The 19,962-nt window shown below is 41.7% G+C and overlaps 1 protein-coding gene, 1 long non-coding RNA gene and 1 other non-coding gene across 4 annotated transcripts in view; 1 reads left to right on the top strand and 2 right to left on the bottom strand.

Moving 5' to 3' along the window:
* Window positions 1-826: 826 nt before the first annotated feature.
* LOC107282506 lies at window positions 827-5,530 on the bottom strand. The gene is made up of 4 exons (XR_001548777.1): window positions 5,504-5,530; window positions 3,572-3,850; window positions 3,066-3,247; window positions 827-2,062 (listed from the first exon to the last, which is right to left on the bottom strand). It is a non-coding gene; the product is annotated as an uncharacterized LOC107282506 (long non-coding RNA).
* Window positions 4,527-4,616, bottom strand: LOC114922230. The gene has a single exon (XR_003810357.1). It is a non-coding gene; the product is annotated as a small nucleolar RNA SNORD88 (small nucleolar RNA).
* Window positions 5,531-10,810: 5,280 nt separating the features above from the next.
* The window catches only part of LOC107282503 (protein kinase C and casein kinase substrate in neurons protein 2), a 61,299-nt gene continuing 52,147 nt past the window's right edge, over window positions 10,811-19,962 (top strand). The window contains exon 1 of one of the 2 annotated variants that reach the window (XM_015810284.1): window positions 10,811-10,951. In XM_015810284.1, the coding sequence (XP_015665770.1) occupies window positions 10,912-10,951 (40 nt within the window). In that variant the 5' untranslated portion in view covers window positions 10,811-10,911. Of the gene's footprint in view, window positions 10,952-12,437; window positions 12,569-19,962 lie in introns of those variants that run through there. The other variant, XM_015810283.1, reaches the window with a different exon arrangement.

Raw genomic sequence — 19,962 nt, 5'->3', positions numbered from 1 at the left:
TATAGATGCTACCCCTTTAGCAGGGTTTGGGTGTCTTAACCCAATTAAGGTTCATTTAAATACGCTGTATCAGCTTGGTTAAAGGAATATTATCCTCACTCATTTCCCCTCCAGTCTTGCTCAATATTCCATAAACTCCACACTAAACAGGGACAAGCTTCATTGTGTCATGCCTGCTTTCCCATTCAACACTGTACTCAGTAGTTTGGGAGGTGTCCTTGGCCACAAGATCCCACATTTTCAGCCATTCTATAGCCATATCATGCCTTTAGTAGTTTCTCACTACCCAGCAGATAAGTTGGATGTTTGGCTTTCCACAACATACTACAATAGGACATTTTTAATTCAGTAGTTTGGGATTAAAACTGTCCGTTTTGGTCCAGAGTTACCAGGTTTGCAGAATATACTATATAGGGCACGATTGTTAGTTATTGTGTAAAAGCCAGTTACATGTTGCACCACACCCAATGGTGCAAGGCAAGCCAGATTCACCTACCTACTCAAGGAACTATATAGTTTATTCATAAAGGATATACCCTGGGGGGGGGGGGGAACCCATTTCAATGATCAGGTTCTTGGAACTACTTGACCTAAGGCAAGTTTAGAAAGTGAAGGGTAATGGAGCAGTTTGAAGGCAAGGTTCATCCAGTCATACAGTGAAACAGTATAGCTACTTCGATATCACTGTATCAAAGGCAACTGCTACTTTCCAATTACAGAGACTCATCATTGTAGATACTTCATTAATATTTAGTCTTGCCACTAGGAATAACCAACCCTGCCATCCCTTTTGTTGCTTGCAAATAAGTGGCACAAAAAATAAATGTACTTTTTATTGTAGTGTTTTATTTGTGACTAATACTTGAAGGTACCATGAACTCCCACGAGATGGACTACATTGTCTCACCCGGAATCTCTCAAGGGAGCACAAATCCACAAACACGGAGCAGAAAAGGTTGCAGACACCCAGTTGTAGGGAAAGGCAATGTCCTTGAAAAGAACATTGCTTGGAGATTTTCTGACTGGGCAGCTGTGATACATTTAATAGTCCAAGAACACCTTCCAAATAATTGCTAACGTTTTGCTGCAAGTCAAAAGATTCCCCAACTCTGCAGAGTAATTTTTTGCTGTTCCTTTCCCAGCCACTGAACTTGGCTGCTTAGGACTGCTTGACCCAGTTCTAAGTAGCATCTACAGTAGAGATTCACAACTCACTGCATCATATGGTACTTTAAGTAAGCCGTATAGCTCTTCAAAGGCTACCCTTTTCCTGCTTACTACCGTAGGAGCAGAGGTAGGACAGAAAAGAAAAGCTACACTTGAAAGGGTTAGAAAGTAACCTCTTTTAAAAAGAAGGCATGCTTTGCAGCATTACCAGCAAGAGTTTACTCAGATGGGGTGTGTGTGTGTGTGTATAATGCTGCTGCTGGAGTCCAAAGTTATCACCAGTAGGAACTATTTTGCAGGAGTTAAGTGACATTGCCCTTTGCAGCTTCAACAGACATAACAAAGTCATTCATCCATGAATGGTTTATTGAGTAAGAAAATAAGTAAACTTCCCACTGCTTTCTAATCAGGCTGATAAGTAAGCCTCTCGCTTCTGCAGGAAAAACAGAATAAGGGACATAATGGATAAACAATGCCAAATCCTTCCCATCCCAAACAATGGATCCAGGAAAATTTCTTAGTTGCATTTCTTCTCGGGGAGAAGGTCCTCCACTTAGGCATCTTCGGTGCGCTCGTTAAAATGTGGACAGGCAATTCGGCTCGGTCTGAATGAAACAAGTAACACAAAATACATTAGCATCATAACACTTAAAAGTTTGGACAGCCATCCCCAATCAAGTATCCAGAGATTAGTTGGATTTCAACTCCCATACATTTGATAAGACTCCAAACTGGGATAGACCAGTGAAAATTACCTAACCACCTTCACAGTACATAATTACTTACCAATAGTCTTTTAAGAGTCCAAGTAGCCTACACTGCATACATTCCCAGAAGTACCTGGGCTCACATCAAGCAACTGCCCGATAGCAACTGCATAATATTTCACCTTCACCTATGAAAAATGAAAGATATGCAAATTAGAATTCTACTGGTCTTCTCCATAGTAGCTCCTTCTCTGTGGAACATCATCCCTTCAGAGATAAGATTGGCCCCCACTTTGGCACTCTTTCCCAAGGCCCTGAAGACATGGTTCTGCCAATGAGACTGGGGACCCGAGTGATATGGACCCCATCAAGTGGCTGGTCTAATTGTCACAGGGGAGGGGAAGGGGAGTAGTTGTTGTTTGTATTGGCATTTTGTATTGGCATTGTAAGCCCCCTCCCCGAGTTAGGTGACTTTATACATTTTCATAATAAAATCTTTAAAAATGTGCTTTGTTTAAATTCCATTCTCAAACAATACCATGCTCTGAGTGTAATAGAAGCAGTTTCAAAGCAACAAGGTGATTATTCAATGTTGTGCCTCATTTCCATTTACAAATCTTCCCAAGAGTAATTGACATTTTTTTTGGCCCATCAAATAAAATCAATGGTTACAATATTCAGCACTTAAAGCTTTTCATAAGTCCAGGTAGTGCTCGGTTTACGACCACACCTGAGCCCAAAATCTCCATTGCTAAGGAAGACAGTTGCTAAGTGAGTTTTGCCTTCTTGCCACAGTTAAGTGAGTCACTGCAGTTGTTAAGTCAGTAGCACAGTTGTTAAATGAATCTGGCTTCCCCACTTTCCTTTTCAGGTTTCAAAAAAGGGAAAACATGATCCCGGGACACTACAACTGTCATGAGTCAGTTACCAAATGTCCAATTTTGATCACATGACCACAGGGATACTGTGTGAAAAGTTGTGTGAAAAATGGTCATTTTCAGTGCCGTTGTAACTTGAAACAGTCACTAAATGAACAGTTCTAAGTCAAGGATTACTTGTATAAAAGCATCCTACTCTATGGGAAGGGAAAAGAGGCAGAAGAGGAGGAATATGGCATGAGAAAAAATATATATCTGGAGATGGTTCTAACATGGAGTCCTTCCCTTCTGCGTTTTAATATTATATCCTTACCTTCCACTATGAGATCCTCAGTCTCTCAAAAGCAAAAGACAAATGGAGAACGGGTACTAGGAAAGGAAGGAAACAGCAGGCCAGCCCATTCCAGTAGGCAAAGTGCAGATCATCTTCCTGGCAATTCTTCCCTTTGTAAGGGTTCTGTTGGAGGTTAAATCCAGTTCGTATCTTATTCCAAGCTGGAAGAAAAAGGCAGGCAGAGGAAATTAAGTCTGAGGCAGGCTGCATTTTGGAAAGAAGGTCTCCGTTTATTTGATGTCCAGAAACAACGACAAAGTATATGCACTTAAAAATCAAGCATACCTGGGGGGGGGGAAAAATTAAGATTACCTACAAACACAGAATATCAGGAGGATATATGTTCCCAGAACTCAACATACAGGGAGGCTAGGAAAGGGGAATCATATCTGCAGCCTTTTCCCTACTTTACCAACCCTTTTGAATCCTCACTTCAATTCTGGGATAATCTGTTTGACCAGCTTGCCTTGATTCATGGATCTTACATTTCAGGTTCCTATGGTGAGTAGATCTTTACAGCATAGGACTTTCCTTTCATCACCAGATGCATCCACAGCTGAGCGTCCTTTCGGCTTTGGCCCAGTTGCTTCACTCTTTCTGGCACTACTAGTACTAGCCCTCTTCTCTTCCCCAGTAGCATACTGGACACCTTCCGACCTGGGGGGCTCAGCTTCCAAAGTCATATCTTTTTGCCTTTGGGATCTGCTTGTGATTTGCTAGTAATTTCCCGTTTCCAGGATCTGGTATCATCAAAGCTGCAAAATCTAAAGGAGACACAGATGGGGGGGAGGGGCAAATAAGCAGGTTACTTTCACCAAGTTATATTAAGGCAAAAATCAAACTTTCTAACATGCTCTCATTGTACCTGCCACTCAAGATATTTGTATCCCATTTTTATTTTATAAATAACCCAACAAAGCAATACTATTTTCCCCACAACCACCTTGTGCAGTAAAGTTGGGCTGAGAGTGACTGGCACAAAGTCACCCAGCTGGCTTTCATGGCTAAGGAGGACTTGAACTCATAGTCTCCTTCTAGTCTGGTGTCTTAACCACTAGACCAAACTGGCTCTCTTTGATACAATTAAATTATTTAGGACACAAGGCAGTATTTTTTTTCCTCTGCTGCTTGGCCTTTTTCATGACACCAAAAAAGTCTATTCATTAAATGAGTATGCATGCACATTTATTCTGTGCTGCCACACATCTGAATTTTGATCATGTGACCATGGGGATGCTGCAATGGTCCTTAAGTGTGAAAAAACAGTCACAAATCACTTTTTTCAGTGCTGTTGTAACTTTGAACAGTCACTAAACTAACTGTGGTTAAGTAGAAAACTATCTGCACTGGTGTTTCCCTAACATGACAGTCACTACCAGCGATCAAGCACTCCCAAGAGCTTCTTCCTCAATCACAAATTCTAACAGGCAGGCCAGGATTCTGTTCCTCAGTCCCCCAAGATGTCAAAGGCAAGGGGGGCACGGTTATCATCACAGCAGTCTGTGCCCAGTGCTAACATCATTGGAAGAACCCTGTTGCCACATTCTTTTCATCTGGGTACAGCAATACTCCTATCCCACCTATCAAGGGAAAAGAAAAAAGGCAGCTGAATTCAATTCCCATTCCATGGATCCTCCAGGGCTTTTTTTATAAGGGCAGGGGTAGGCAACCTTGGCTCTTTTATGACTCGTGGACTTCAACTCCCAGAATTCATGAGCCAGCCATGCTGAGGTTTCCATGCTGGCTCAGGAATTCTGGGAGTTGAAGTCCACGAGTCATAAAAGAGCCAAGGTTGCCTACCCCTGTATAAGGGACATCATACCCTCTCGCCCATTATCACAGTCCTATTTCTTATTCCAATTGTCTATGGAGATTCTCAGTCATCCACAGGTCATGGTTGGCCCAAAGGTGCTTTTTCAGGAGGCAACTGGATTTAGTTTTTTCTTTGAAGACGTTTCGCTTCTCATCCAAGAAGCTTCTTCAGCTCTGACTGGATGGCGGGGAATGAAAGGATTTATATTCCTTGCAGATAGCTGGTCATTTGCATGACTTTCCCAAAGAATACAAATGACCAGCTGTCTGCAAGGAATATAAATCCTTCCATTCCCCGCCATCCAGTCAGAGCTGAAGAAGCTTCTTGGATGAGAAGCGAAACGTCTTCAAAGAAAAACAATAAAGTCCAATTGCCTCCTGAAAAAGCACCTTTGGGATTCTTATTCCAATCCTCCTTTGCTAAAGGAGTCCTTTTTATTCCCCTCCCCGACTTTTTAAAACAATCAACAGGTCCAGCTTTCACCTTCTCCTTGTTTAAAAAAACTCATTGCTGAAAGTATTATAGCGCCAAATAAAAATGATCCAAGAAAACCTTAAACCCACCCACCCCCCACTCCGCCGTCCCCGCCGCCGCAAACACCCACCTGAAGCTGGACGCCATTTGAAACAGAAGGGAACGCCGGCGCACGTGGCCTTTTTATACTTTGGCCCCGCCTCGCTTTTCCGGACCTCATTCTCGCCAGCCCACCGCTTTACGCATGCGCACAACAAAGGACTGGGCGCCCTGCGCGCGCGATCATCCTAATCTCCGCCCTTCGGCCTGTCTAAATGCGCGCGTGCGCGAAGGGAGGTAAAGAGAAAGCAAATTGAAACTTTATTAACGTCATAAAGACACAAAGGCGAAGAGGAAGTGGGCTGTGAGCTCGCTTGTGTTTTGTTGAGTTTCTTTGGCATACGATTGCCTCTTTGTCAAGGCAAAGCTTAATTGATAGAACCGTAGGACTGTTGAACTAATCGTCTTGTCCAGCGTGACTCAACTTTTCAAGATGTCTGGACTTCAACTCCCAGAATTCCCTTGTCAGCTGGCTGGGGACTTCTGGGAGTTGAAGTCCGCATGTCTTTAAATTGCTAAGGTTGAGACACAACTGGTTTTGGCGATGTAAACTGGAAAAGTGCATGTGCAAAGGAGTAAATTGTAAGCAAATAGGCAGCAACCTTTAGAAATTTTAAGTTAAAAACCTACTACTGATTGCTTTCTTCTAAAAACAAAAGGAAAAAATGCAGTCCTGTTGTAATGGACTAAATCCTCTAGGTCTAATTTTGGTTGTATGACTGATTAATGTATGCTTATTGGGATTTAGGATTAATGATTTGATACTGTCTTTCTGCTTACTAACCCTGTGCTCCTTTCCAGTGTATATGATGAAACGGAGGGCAAATTATTGACTAGCCTATATCATTTTAAAGATGAATTCTTCAGATTTGTGGAGGAAATGCATATTACCAATTAAAGTTTAAGACAGCCATTTTTTTAGTGTAGTGGTTAAAACCACAGGCTAGAAAATGAAAGACTTAAGTTCTAATCCAGTCATAGGCACAAAAGCCAAGTGAATGACTGGGTCAGTATGCTCTCTCAGCCCTAGGACAAAAGCAATGCAAATCACTTCTGAAAATGGGATCGCCAAGAAATAATGAGTCACCTGGAGTCAAAACTGACTTGAAGATGCACAGGGAAAATTTTATTCTTAGAGGAACTATTAACTATCATTTTCCAGAAAGAATACTGTGTTTCCCAGGTGAATATAATTGGCCACAGAGGCAAAATGCTATAAAATTGTCTTTCCTAACCATAATGATTTTATTGTTATTAAAATGCTTCATTCTGTCAGAGAGTTGTGATGTCTATAGCTATAGTGCCAATTTGTTTTACGGTTACCACTAAAAAGGGCTATGATGCTTCATAAATCACTCACATATTTGGAAACAAAACTAATTTAAGGAAACCTAAATCTTTGACTCTCTTGAGATGAATAACCTTTTGTGGTAGTAAGCAGAAAAAATATAGACAAAATCAGATGTATTAACATGCTCAAATAGCTGGCAAAATCACAAGTGCTAGGAAATGTCAATATCAACTAATCAGATGCTAACTGTACAGCTTTAAGCAACAAAAAGCTCTATCACAGAATTATTGTAAGTAAAAATCCTGAGGAATGTTTTCAGACAAAGTAAAAATAAGTCACATTAAGTACTGCAGTAGAAATTATTGGTGTGAAGCGGTGCTGATTGAATTGTTATTTTAAAGCCAGAAATTTTCTAAATTTGGCCAGCAGGTCCTTGAAAGTGATGTGCATCTGGAACTTCAGATGCAACAATACCCAATTAAAGAAAGCTAGTGAGATATAAAATATATATGATGTGATCAAGAGAGTAAAAGAATTGAAATGGAAACAGGGCTGGTCACATAGCAAGAAGAACTGATGGCAGGTGGATCAAGGCAGTTATAGAATGGATCCCACTTGATAAAAAGCATCCACAAAAGAGACAAGATGGATGGACGACATCAGCAAGTATGGCGGGCCCAATTGGCAAAAGAAAGCTCAGAACCCTATAAGTTGGAAACATGTGGAAGAGGTCTTCATCCTACAGTGCAGTGATGGTGAACCTTTTAGAGACCGGGTGCCCAAAAACTGGCCCCGCCCCTGCTCCACCCCCTGCCCCGCCCCCCTGCTCTGCCCCCAGGGCCACTCACCACCTCCAGGGCCTGCCGCAGATTGCCCAGGCAGCCCAGCAGTGCCAAGGCGGCCACGCCCTCTGCCCGTGCCCCGCAGCATCAACTTTGCGCGATCGGGTGTGAGGGCAGAATCTTGTCTACGCTGCCTGGCTGCCATGTCCTTGGCTGTGCTGCTCCGTGTGGGCCACACTTGGGGGTGACTCTCCTCCCGGGGGTATGCTGGTGAGGAGGGGGTCGCAGGGGGAGGCAAGGCTGGGGCAACAGCATGTGTGCCCACAGAGAGGGCTCCGAGTGCTGCCTCTGGCACCCGTGCCATAGGTTCTCCACCACCGCTACAGTGCATAGACAATGGCTAAAATGATGATGATATATAGGTAGTTCTCGACTTACAACAGTTTGTTTAGTGACGGTTCGAAATTACAATTGCACTGAAAAAAGTGAATTATGACCATTTTTCACACTTATGACCGTTGCAGCATCCCCATGGTCACGTGATTTACATTTGGATGCTTGACAACTGGTTCATATTTATGATGGTTGAAGTGTCCCGGAGTCATGGGATCCTATTCTGACAAGCAAAATCAGTGGAGAAGCCAGATTCACTTAACAACCATGTGACTAGCTTAACAACTGCAGTGATTCACTTAACTAATATGGCAAGAAAGGTCGTAAAATAAAACAAATTTCTCACTTAGCAACGTAAATTTTGGATTCAATTGTGGTCATAAGTTGAGGACTGCCTGTATATTGTGTGTATGTGTATATAGATGAAAATATGTATAAAATTACCCTTGCATCTGGGGAGAAAAACCAAGATAACACTTTTATTAGGTCTATCAAAGTTGTAGAATGTCTTGCAATATAAGAATATGAGAATTATATATATAGTCCTCAGCTTATGATGAGTTGTTTAGTGCCCATTAGTGCCAAAGGTACTTATGACCAGGTTTCAAAATTATGAAGGGTAGCCCCCCCCCGGTCATGTGACCTCACTTTAGGTGCTAGGCAACCAGCCTGCATTTACAGACATTTGCAGCATCCTGCAGTCTCATGACCGCAATTTACGATTATTTAACTGAAAACCAGCATTTACTGTCAGTTTTTTGGCAAAAAAATGCTCCATAGCAAACAATGAGTTTGCTTAATGACCCTATACTCTGTTATGTTTGCTTAACAATCATCTCAAAAAAGGTCATAAGATTGGGTTATGGTGATGTCCTGCTTTACAACCATCCTGATTTACAGCTGTAGTAGGCAGCCCCTGTTTAAAAAAAAAAACACCTCCCTAAAACCAAAAGAAATATATTCTGTCTTTCACAAACCTCTTCTTCTCTTTGACAATTTAGAGAAATCTTTGGCTCATCTTGCTGCCAATTTTCTGAAAATTCTTAGCTTGCTCTTCCTCCAAACGGCCAAAAGATAGACAGTCATTTTTCTCTGTGGTCTTTATACAAGTACATACTCTGGGCAGTTCATGCCCTCAAAATGGCAACACAAGGGACTGAAATCAGATACGCCCCCAAAATAGATGGTTGGTGAATTCCTGACCCTGAAGCTAGGCTAGGCTGTGGAAGCAAATGTAAGGAGCTTTCTAGCTGTGTACAGGGAGAGAGAACAGAACAAACAACACCTAAGCTTTGATTTTCTGCTGGACTTCCTAATATAGCAATTCCCACTTGCAGGAGTGGGTTGCAACAGCTGCTAGAGAAGTCACTGCTTTACCCACAGAAGTTGTAGGTAAGAATGCACAGGGAGACTAAGCTTCTACTGTAAGGACCATTTTGCCAGCCCAGAATGGGTTATCTTAATTTGGAGTTTGGAATCTGAGCTTTCATTGGTTTAAAAAGAATAAGTGATTAGTTCTCATAATCATGGAGGGGGGGGAGAATTGTTGGTATTTGCCAATGGCAGGGCTGTGAATAAGAATTTCTGTACAGGAAGTCCTTAACAACCATTCATTGAGCGACTGTTCAAAGTTACAATGGCACAAGTGACAACCACATTTAAGGCCATTGCAGCAAGTCACATGATCAAAATGTGGGCATTTGGCAATGTACATAAACTCTATTTATGATGGCCACGGGCAGTGGTGGGATTCAAATATGTGAACAACCAGTTCTCTGTGTGGATGCCACTTCCGGAAGTCCATTCTGGGTAGCTACCAGTTCTGCCGATACTGGTGTAAATTACGGTAGCTACCGGTTCTGCCGAACTGGGTGTAAACTGGCTGAATCCCATCACTGGTTGCAGGGTCCTGGAGTCATGTGGTCGCCATTTTGCAAACTTCCCAGCCAACTTCTAACGAACTCAATGGGAAAAGCCTGCTTCGATTATCAACTGTGTAATTTATTTAACAACTGCAATGATTTTCTTAACAACATGACAAACAAGGTTATTAAAATCAGGCGAACTCACTTGCTTATCAATGGAAATTCTGGTCCCAGTTGTGATTATAACTGGTGCCTTCTTTAAAATGGTGCCTTCTGTTTTTTCCATTATTATATGCTACTTGCCAGCCGCTCATAATATATCCCAATGTCCTCATGTTCCTTTAATTCTCACAGTAAACATGCATACATATGGAACCTACGTTCCATGCACATGCTTCAAACGGTGAAACTAGAATTCGATATGCTGAAACAAAATAGATCAGCCAGTTTTATTGACAACCCCAGCATTTTCCTGGCTCTGCACAGATCAGTTACTCTGGTTTTATGTTTTCCATTGTAGTTATTTGTAGCTTTAGGGTGGAGCTTTATACTTTGGGCTCTGTACCCCCCTTCCCTATATATCACATGTGAGTGGCTTTCGTTTCTAGTGTTCCTAGCAAAAATCAGTCACAAAATAAACTTGTCTATCCTGGTGTCTCAGAGAATTTAGTGGGGAAAAACTAGAATATGCTCCCTTATGTGTGCCCTGTCACTTTCCTGGAATAGAAGAGCTGTTCTCTCCCAGGTTTTGGAAAAGATCCAGGGGTACAGCTGTGGCAGCTGTCAGGGTGTGGAGGGACCAAGAATCTGCTGGGACAGCACGTAAAGATCAATGCTATGCCTGTCTGGGGCACAGAGTAGGAAAGGTAACTATGCTTCCTCTTAATATGCTCCAGCTATAGGACTGTGCAATGCTCAGAGCTAGCTAACATCAGTGGCTCGTTAATAAAGGGTTAACTAGTCCTTTCCTTCCCCCCCCCCCCCCCCCACTCCTTAAGTTTGACATTCCCCAGCAAGGAGGAATTTTCCAGGCCTAAATTCATCTCCTACCAGCAACAGCCCTTTTTCCAAGTTTGGAAAACACTGGAAGACTGGAAATTGCAACAGCATGAAAGAGAAAGCAGAATCGAGCAAGGAAGACGGGAAAGGTAAGTTCAAGTAACTTGAGCTTACTTGTGAATGCTGTGCAGCATTTATGAGAGAGAATGAGTATAACTTAGACAATCGGAAGAAATTAGGCTCAAAAGGCCACCCCAGTTATGGGAAGAAAGACAGAGCTGGGAGGGAGAGGAAGAAAAAGCAAAGAGAAACGCGAGAGGAGCAAACATTAAGGGATGAGTGTGCTGTGTGAAGAGAGACACAGCAGAAGGGAAAGAATGTGCAGGGGTTCAAATCTTTCTTTCATTGTCCATGAATTGGATCGCTGCATCAGATCTCCAATTAAGAAACTGATGATCGTACAACTTGCTTCATAGTATTATAAAAATTAGGATCAGTTAATTAAAAAACTTGCCATCATGAACCACAACTATAGTATTTATCTGTGGAACATCATGCTCTTTATACTGTAAAAAGAATTGTTGCGTTTTGCAATTTGGCAGTAGCAGAATCTTTACTGTGTACTGTAAGAATAGGAAGAAGGAAACTAGGATTAAAACATTAATTAGGTCATTAATGACTGGCCTCTAGCCAGCTAATCAATTTAGTAGTATTTTAAGATGGAGTAGATGATCTACCCTAGACAATTTAGCAAATTTATCTGCATGCACAGGAATACACACACATTTATTTGTGGAATAAATGTCAGAGTATAATCCGCATAAGATTGTTGTATCTGGACAATAATAAAATAATGATGCATCACTTTAACAATAAATAGACGATTGATTGATAAGCAATCCGCAAATTGTTAACATATTAGAATTTTTAAAAAACATTCTTGAGGAATATATTTCATTGACTTAGTGGTGATTATTTAAGTGATGATTACTTCTAGTTAAAATCACTGCTGAGATTATGTTTATTCAAAGTTGTATTTTACCATGGTTTTTATTGCCATAATTTTTAATTGTTTTGGTGCTTGCTTTTAATATTACATTATTGCCTGCTCTTAGGGTTTTTAAAACACCTTTAAACAGAAAGTTTTAGCTATCAGGAACCTCCCAATGAATGATTGACTGAAAAGATTAATTGTATAAATGAGTCAGAAAGATACATTTTCAGGATAAAATAGGGTTAGGCAGGAAGATATCTCTCTCTTTGAAAGGAGAAACGGGTGCACAGTACAGAAGGTGCATTCATCACAAAACCTTGTAAGGAGAAAAAAAGCAGAAAAACTGTATTTAGGGACCTGATAGCTGATTTAAGAAAGCAGAAGATTAACTATTATTTAATCTTAAATATTAAAAGAGAAAAGACAAATAGTAAAAAAGAAAGTTGTCAGGGATAAGTGTGGAAGGGGGAGAGATAAAGGGGGAGGATGATACTGAACTAGAAGGAGGTGCTATGAATTAGTGAGGGTGGCAGGCACGGATGGAGAACTGAGAGGCAAGGAAAGGCAAGAGAGAGAGAGAGAAAGAAAGGGGGAAAAGAGAGATGGGGTGAGCGAGGCTGGGAAGAAGAGCGATACAGCTAAGTCCTCCCTGGCACCTGCCCCAGCTTTCTCTCCCCTCCGCCATCCCACTGGTGCTGAGCCACCACCATCTGTTGCTTGGAACGGAGTTAGTGAAGGACGGGTACAGGCAGGATGGGGGCTCCACCAGAAGGTAGGTTTTCCAGCCAGAAGCAAAATTGCTCAATGGGCATTTGTAGAAGTGGGGTGGGGGGAGGAAAGGGGTGGGCCCATAAAATGGAAAACGTGGGATGCACTCAGAGAGTGGCTGGGGGGTGTTCAGCCTTCTTCAAACTGCTACCTTCCACATAGGTTGGATTGTAGCCCCTAGCGTATCCAGGGGGCCAAGGATGATGGGAATTGTAATTCAGAACACCTGAAGGCCTTTTCCAGGCCGGGGAGAGTCGGTGTCCATTTCCATGCCTGTGATTGTTATGCAGAGTAAATGGGGGAAAAGTTTATAAGGTAGATTTTACTATAAAATGGGGTGCAAATGAAGAGACCTAATTACTTTAAGTCAAGGAAGAGGTATTATTTGTCCTTGTTCCCCACATATTGTCCCCAGTCCTGTATAATAGACCACAGGCTTTTGGGGAATTTATGAACATTTTTTTGAAACAGTTTACAAAAAAAATTAAGGGGATATCTATCTGTAAACTTGATGGAGAATAGAGTCCAAAATTCAGCTTTATTTTAATTATTCTTACATTGTTTTGGTTTTATTTCCTCTATTAAATTTTTATTGCCTTTCCTCCAAAGAAGTCTGGGTGGCTTCTGTGGTTCTCTCTCCTCTTCATTTTATCCTGACCACAACCCAATTACAGGAAGGAAAAGCTAAGAGAGAATGCAGCATGGAGGTTTATAAAGCAAGACTATAATTTGTGGGGCTGATATGGGAGAGGGGGCAGGAGAGAGAGATGGCTGCTTGTGGTAGCTAGAATGGCTGGGACTGTAGATGACAGTAGGACAGTATTTCTCAACCTTAATAGCTTGAAGATGTGTGGACTTCAACTCCCAGCATTCCTTAGCAAGCATGCTGGCTGGGGAATTCTGGGAGTTGAAGTCCACACATCTTCCCAGTGGACAATTCTTAGCACTGCTCGTTAAAAAAATTATGTAAACGAATGGATTTTCGGGGGGGGGAGGGTTAAAGATGAAAGAACCAGTATGAAATAATTGAAGGGATATGTGCAGAAGTTCCTGAGTATAAAAAAAATTGTGGGGTTTCAATCACATATTGGTGGCTGCCATCTTGACTTTTTGTACACCCCCCCCAACCCGCATCCATTGTTACATTGGAAGCTTGGACTTGCTTTTCAATAAAATTGGGTAAGAAAAGCCCCTTCTACTAAAGCAGTATAGAGAGATTGGTGGGTTATTGCATTTTAAGCAAGATCTGGTTGTGTAAATTATTTTAGTTTGATTTGGATAAACTTAGTAAGTCCTGATCATACATTGATGGGGAAAGCAGCCATAATTAATTTTTCTACTTGCAACTGTAAGAAACAGTCCCCAAATTAGCTTTCCCCCCCCTCTTCTCTCCCCATTCCTCTGCTTTGTATAATATACAGTATGTCCTCTTGGTTTATTCATCAAAAGACAGGGAATATCCCACAACCCACATCTGTAAGCCAATTTGGGAGCCTTTATTTTTCCCTAATGAACAGGGAAGAAATTAGTAATGATTCATGAGATCTGAAACCAAAACAGAACTGAAGTAATAAACTTTAACCAGCTTTGAATGACTTGGAACTGAGTGTCATGGACAGTTGGGGTGCCAGTTCTTTCATTCTGAACCATCGAAGAAAATTTGGGTAGATCTTGGAAAGCCGGCAAGTCAGTTCCTAGAATTTACTTTGCCTCCACCCTGCTGTGGGAAATAAAGAGACAGCCTCCATTTGGCAATTTTGACCAGTTTTTTTTAAAACCCACTTTTTTCTTAGTTGGATGGAAAACTGCAGGCAGTGCAGCCAAATTTGAGAGGCAGAGAGGAGCCATTTCCCTTAGAGCAAATCCTGAGCCATCTTTGCAGCCCAGCCCAGCCCTTGCCAACTCCAGCTGGGAACTGCCTTCTCTTCCCTCTTCTTATTTTCCAGGGTGTTTTTTTTTAAAAAAATTTGTTTTGGCTTGTGGAAAAAGCAATTGGAGCCAAAATAAAATTAAATTGCAGTGCTGGATCTCAGTGGTAGGAGGGGAGTTTAATGTAATCCTAGAGACTATAAGGAATAGAAAATGGAATAAAAGGCCATTCTGTCTACCCTAATAATGGAGCCTGGATGAGGAGTAACTTTGGTGGGACGAAATCTCTGAATAATCTCAGAGTTGTTCAGAACTATTTAAACTGAGAAATACAGTTTAGAAAGGCAAATATACACTTCGTGGCAGGACTGCTAAGTCTTTAACAATTTCTGGCAAACAACAGTTCAACAGATGTAGATTTTGGACACGCTAGCAGAGAAGACTGTATCTGCTGATGATATCACATTATTCAGGGAAGTTAAAAACAACATGGGGGCTGGACAGAGCTCAAAACGAACGACTCCAGAATGCAGAAATGTGCAAGAATATGGCAAATGCAATGCAGTGTAACTAAACCTAAAATGCTAAGGCGAACAAGAATATAAAGTATAAAACATAAAAATATAAGTTTGATCTAGTAGTTAAGTTGCTGACCAAGAAACCATGAAATTATGAGTTCTGGTCCTTCCTGAGGCATAAAAGCCAGCTGGGTGACTTTGCACCAGTCACTCACTCTCAGCCCATTCCACCTCACAGGGTTGTTTTTGTGGGGAAAATGGGAAGAGGAAAGAGTATTATGTATGTTTGCCACCTTGAGTTATTTATAAAAATAATAAAGGGATAAAAATCTAACAAATGAATAATGAATTTCTCTAGAATATCTGTGACGCTGAGAGATACTTGGGGGACCTGATGGGATCACTAAATTCCAACTGTTGAAATATTGTATGCCTCCCTCCCACCTTCCAATGTGGCACTTGGTAGATATGAGATTACAATTCAGGGGTGCCACTTTAAACAAGGCTGCTGAATTGCATTAGAAAATCTCTAGACCTATATCTCCCACCTAGCATCTCTCATTTTAGTGACAAAGCATTATTAACCACATTGATTGAAGACTCTTAAGAGGTCTGGGTATCTGAAAGGCTGCGGTTTCCAAAGCAGTTCTGATTGTAATTTAAAAATGCTATTGTGGACAAGAAAAAATAGGAAAATTGAAAGAAGAAACAACATTAATTGTTCTTGGAGGAAATGTTACAATGTTTGGGCTTTTTTGCTTAAGAAAAAATAATAAAAGGGGGCATGATATATAATATCTCAATTTCACAGACACCACCATCCATTTAGCAGATTCTGGATGCAATATGCCAATTTTTTATAGGATTTCTGTAAAACCTGAAAATGGGTTCATTGAATAAACTATATTTTTCTGGGTTTACAAAATATACAGTACCATCAACTCACCACAGAATCTAGGTTTGGACATTAGGCTGCAATGCAGTTGGTTAAACTGTGGCTTCATATATTGTATAAACCAGGATTTGTTATGGAGTTTCCTACGATTCAGGAGCTTGCAGAAGAAAGAATTTAAGAGTCCCACACAGAGAGCAGCTCTCCTAGACATAAGCCACATGGAAGGGGATATGGAACAGATCCTGTATGAAGTTGCCTGTGGAGAGCTAGGGGAGAAATATCTGTATAATACACCATAGACAGTAGCTAGACTATACATATTAGGTATTTTGGTAAACTATATAACTTGTTGGGTTTTGATTCAACATTAAGCTACCAGATCTGAGCTGTAAACTCCAGATGACCACCAAATGGCGGCAAATGTTTCTTTAAAGCCCAGATCCAGTAACCCAACTGAGCAAGAAAGCAGAGTTAAAACCATCATTGTTGTCGGCTTACGGAATGAAACTCTTGCTTCTATGCCAGGGCTTTTCAACCATTGGTACGGGTACCACCTATGGTACATTGGCACCTGGCAGGTGGTACGCGACCATCCTAGAAAAGTGGTAGCGGGGGAGGGGAATGAGCTGAACCGGTGGCAGCACCACACAAGCCTGAGCGAGAGATGGCTGGAGCTGCAGGGCTGTCAGGGCTCAGCAGAAGCGCCAGGATCAGTGCTGCTTTCCAGCTGATTGGTGCTTCTTTAGGGCTCTCGGCTCAGTGGAAGCGCCAGGATCAGCACCAGGCTCCAGCTGGAGCCCGGCGCTGATCCTGGTGCTTCTGCTGAGCCCAGAAGAAGCATCAATCAGCTGGAATGTTGCAGCGTCTCCAGGGTCTTGTGATTTACATTCAGATGCTTGGCAACTGATTCATATTTATGACGGTCACAGTGTCCCAGGGTCATGTGAAGTGACCAAAATCTGCTGCAACCACCTAGCAGACGGGGGGAATAAAAACCAAACACCCCCCACCCCACCCCCGCTGTCAATCTTCAACAGAAATGCTAACAACAATGAAAACCTTGGACAGGAGGAAGAGCACCGCCGGGCACTCTCTTGCTCGGCTGTGGCTTGTGGGGCACTTTTTTCAGTGCCATTGTAACTTTGAACAGTCACTAAGTGAACTGTTGTAAGTTGAGGACTACCTGTACTTTATCACTTTTTTCCTTTTTTTTTGGTCATCAAGTTTTTGACACCTTGCTAGGCGACTGGTGGTACTCGGATGTTGCCATGTCCTAAAAGTGGTACAATGGGTGAAAAGGTTGAAAAGCCTTGTTCTATGCGATGGCTTAGTACGTAGACCCTGTCTCTACCAAATTATAAAGAAAAGAGCTGCTAAAAAAGTAGAAAAAACAAACCACGGTTGCTTTGCTCTGCTCACCTGTGAGACTGATTACCTTATTTCTGGTTTGTTTACAACTGTAATTAAAATATAGCCTTCATCTTCAAACCTGAATGCTCCGTAAATACTTGGGCAGAAGAGAGAAGAATGAGGGGTTCTGTCTGAATGCAAAGCTAGGATTCACACCTCAACTTCATCATATGACTTATTACAGCAGTGGGAATGCCACACCTGTGTACCTTCTTCCTTATGGGTTGCTGTGGATCCCCCACTCTATGCAGAGCAAAAGTTTCCTTTCCATGCATCAGACAATGATCTTCCAGGACAAAAATATTCCTGCATCTTTGGCCAACAGAAGACACTGTGGCACAATATTGCCTGGTCTCTCACAACCCAGAACCCTTGGAAATGGCTCCCTCATGCCCCACTTCTTTGTTCAAAGTGTTTCAAGAAGCCTCAAATGATATTTGAGCTTCCATTGTAATTATTCTTAGTTTTCCTAACATTGCTTCCTTTGTTCCTGGAAGGAGAAACTCCAGTTAAGAAAGAAATGAAATGGCAACACCACCATGATTATTTTCCCCCTTTGATCAGGAGTTCTTTATCTGGATTCTTTATCCCCATGGTGAGGCAGTTGGAAATGAATGTTGGAACAATATTTGATTTTATTAGATATGGTGGAACGAGGAGTAGGTAGGAGATGCATACAGCAGTTACATTTTGAAGTCTGGTTGTCTTCTTTGCACATTTGCTAACTGTGTGGGACCGTTTGTTGGATCCGCAGCCTATTGGAATTCTGTGTAAATAAAGTAAGAATGAACAATGCACTTCTGTTTTCCTGTGCGTGAAGAAAATTTAATGTTGCAATGTACTGATATTGTGCCAGAGGCCCACTTCCCTGCTTCTCTTTGTCAGCATTCTTTACTATTTGTGTAGTCCACGTGTACCAGGACAGAGAAATTATGCCAGGGCCCCTGCACATTACAGGTAGTCCTTGATTTATGACTCTAATGAAGCTGGCCAACTATGGTCATAAGTTCTGATAGTTGTAAAACAGGTCATGTGACCAACCTGATTTCACAATCTTTTTTTGTGGCCCTCATAAAGCAAACACCACAGTTTTTAAGCGAACGCTGCAGTCATTAAGCAAACCCATTGTTTGCTATGGGGGCGTTTTGCCGGAGACTGGACATAAATGCTGGTTTTCCAACAAAAACTTCATAAATTGCAGTCACATGCAACAGCTATCAGTGAGGGCCGTTGCCCAGTGCCCAAAATGCAGTCACATGACCGCTGGTGGGGAGCCGCCAGCCATCAGAGCCTCAGAACCAGGTCCTAAGTACCTTTGGGGTGGGGTCCGTTGTCACTTTCAACAGTTGCTAAGCGAATTATTGAAAGTCGAAGACTACCTGAATTGCCTCTATCGCGGTTGCTCTTTTAAAGTTTTTAAATTGGTGGGGCTTGCTAGAAAGTTACATAGATAGGGCCACTGTTGATAGTGGGAGTACTTCCCCTTTCCCGTAGATGTGAAAGGAAGAGAGAAATTTTCAACTAGAAGTGGACGTGGAATAAAGTTATACTTTACTTGGCTATAAATTCACAGATTTTCTGGAGAAATATTTAAACTAAACAGCGGGGACAGTGAGCTAACTGATACAGAACATCCCTGTCCCCGGCAATTTAAAAATTATAGGGCTAACAGTGCATGTAACATAGATGTGTGTATGGACAAGAACATCAACCTTGCTGTCAAGCAAAATCAAGCTCTTAATAGCGAGTGCCACACAAAGTACACTAACCAAATAGGTGGTAAGACATTAGGGGAACTCAGGCACCACACAGGTTATGTAGGAAATAAACACAGGGTTGGTCATAAAGGACTCAAATGTCTATACACAAATGCACAGAGTATGAACAGCAAACAGGGAGAACTAGAAATTCAGGTTAATGAGGGCAGATATGATATTGTTGCCATAACGGAAACATGGTGGGACGAAACCCACAAATGGAACGCACAGCTAGAGGGATTTAAATTATTTAAAAGAAACAGGCCAAATAAAAGAGGAGATGGAGTTGCTCTCTATATAAGAAATAACTACATCTCTACAGAAATAGAGCACAGCAATGATGAAAACTGCCCTGAATGCATATGGGTCAATATAAAAGGGGGGGGGGAAACGACATTGCCATAGGTGTATACTATAGGCCACCCAACCAAACACAGGAAATAGTTGAACTTTTTGCTAATCAGCTAACTAAGGTATGTAGGAAGCACATCACAATAGCGATGGAGGACTTTAACTACCCTGACATCAACTGGGAGACAAACTCTGCACCGAGTGGAAGATCAAACAGATTCCTGAGAAACCTAGCAGACAACTTTGTCTTCCAAAAAGTAGAGAAGGGAACTAGGGGATTAGCCATTTTGGACCTAATTCTCACTAACAGATATGAAATGATAGAAGATGTTGAAGCCATGGGAACCTTGGGAGGAAGTGACCATGCAATATTGGAATTCAACATCATGGAAGCACAAGCAATAGAACACAGTCAAACTAGAGTCTTGGACTTCAAGAGAGCTAATTTCAATAAACTTAGAGAGGGTTTGGGAAGGATTTCATGGATGAGAATCCTCCAGGGGAAAACAACTCAAGAGGCTTGGGAAATTTTGAAAAGTGAGATAATAAAGGCCCAGTCTAGCACAATACCAACAAAGAGGAAAAATAACAGCTCTCA

Source organism: Protobothrops mucrosquamatus, unplaced genomic scaffold, assembly GCF_001527695.2.
Source record: "Protobothrops mucrosquamatus isolate PMUCROS unplaced genomic scaffold, P.Mucros_1.0 scaffold8, whole genome shotgun sequence".
Taxonomy (NCBI): Eukaryota; Metazoa; Chordata; class Lepidosauria; order Squamata; family Viperidae; genus Protobothrops; species Protobothrops mucrosquamatus.
This window is presented reverse-complemented; position numbering and strand designations above follow the sequence as displayed.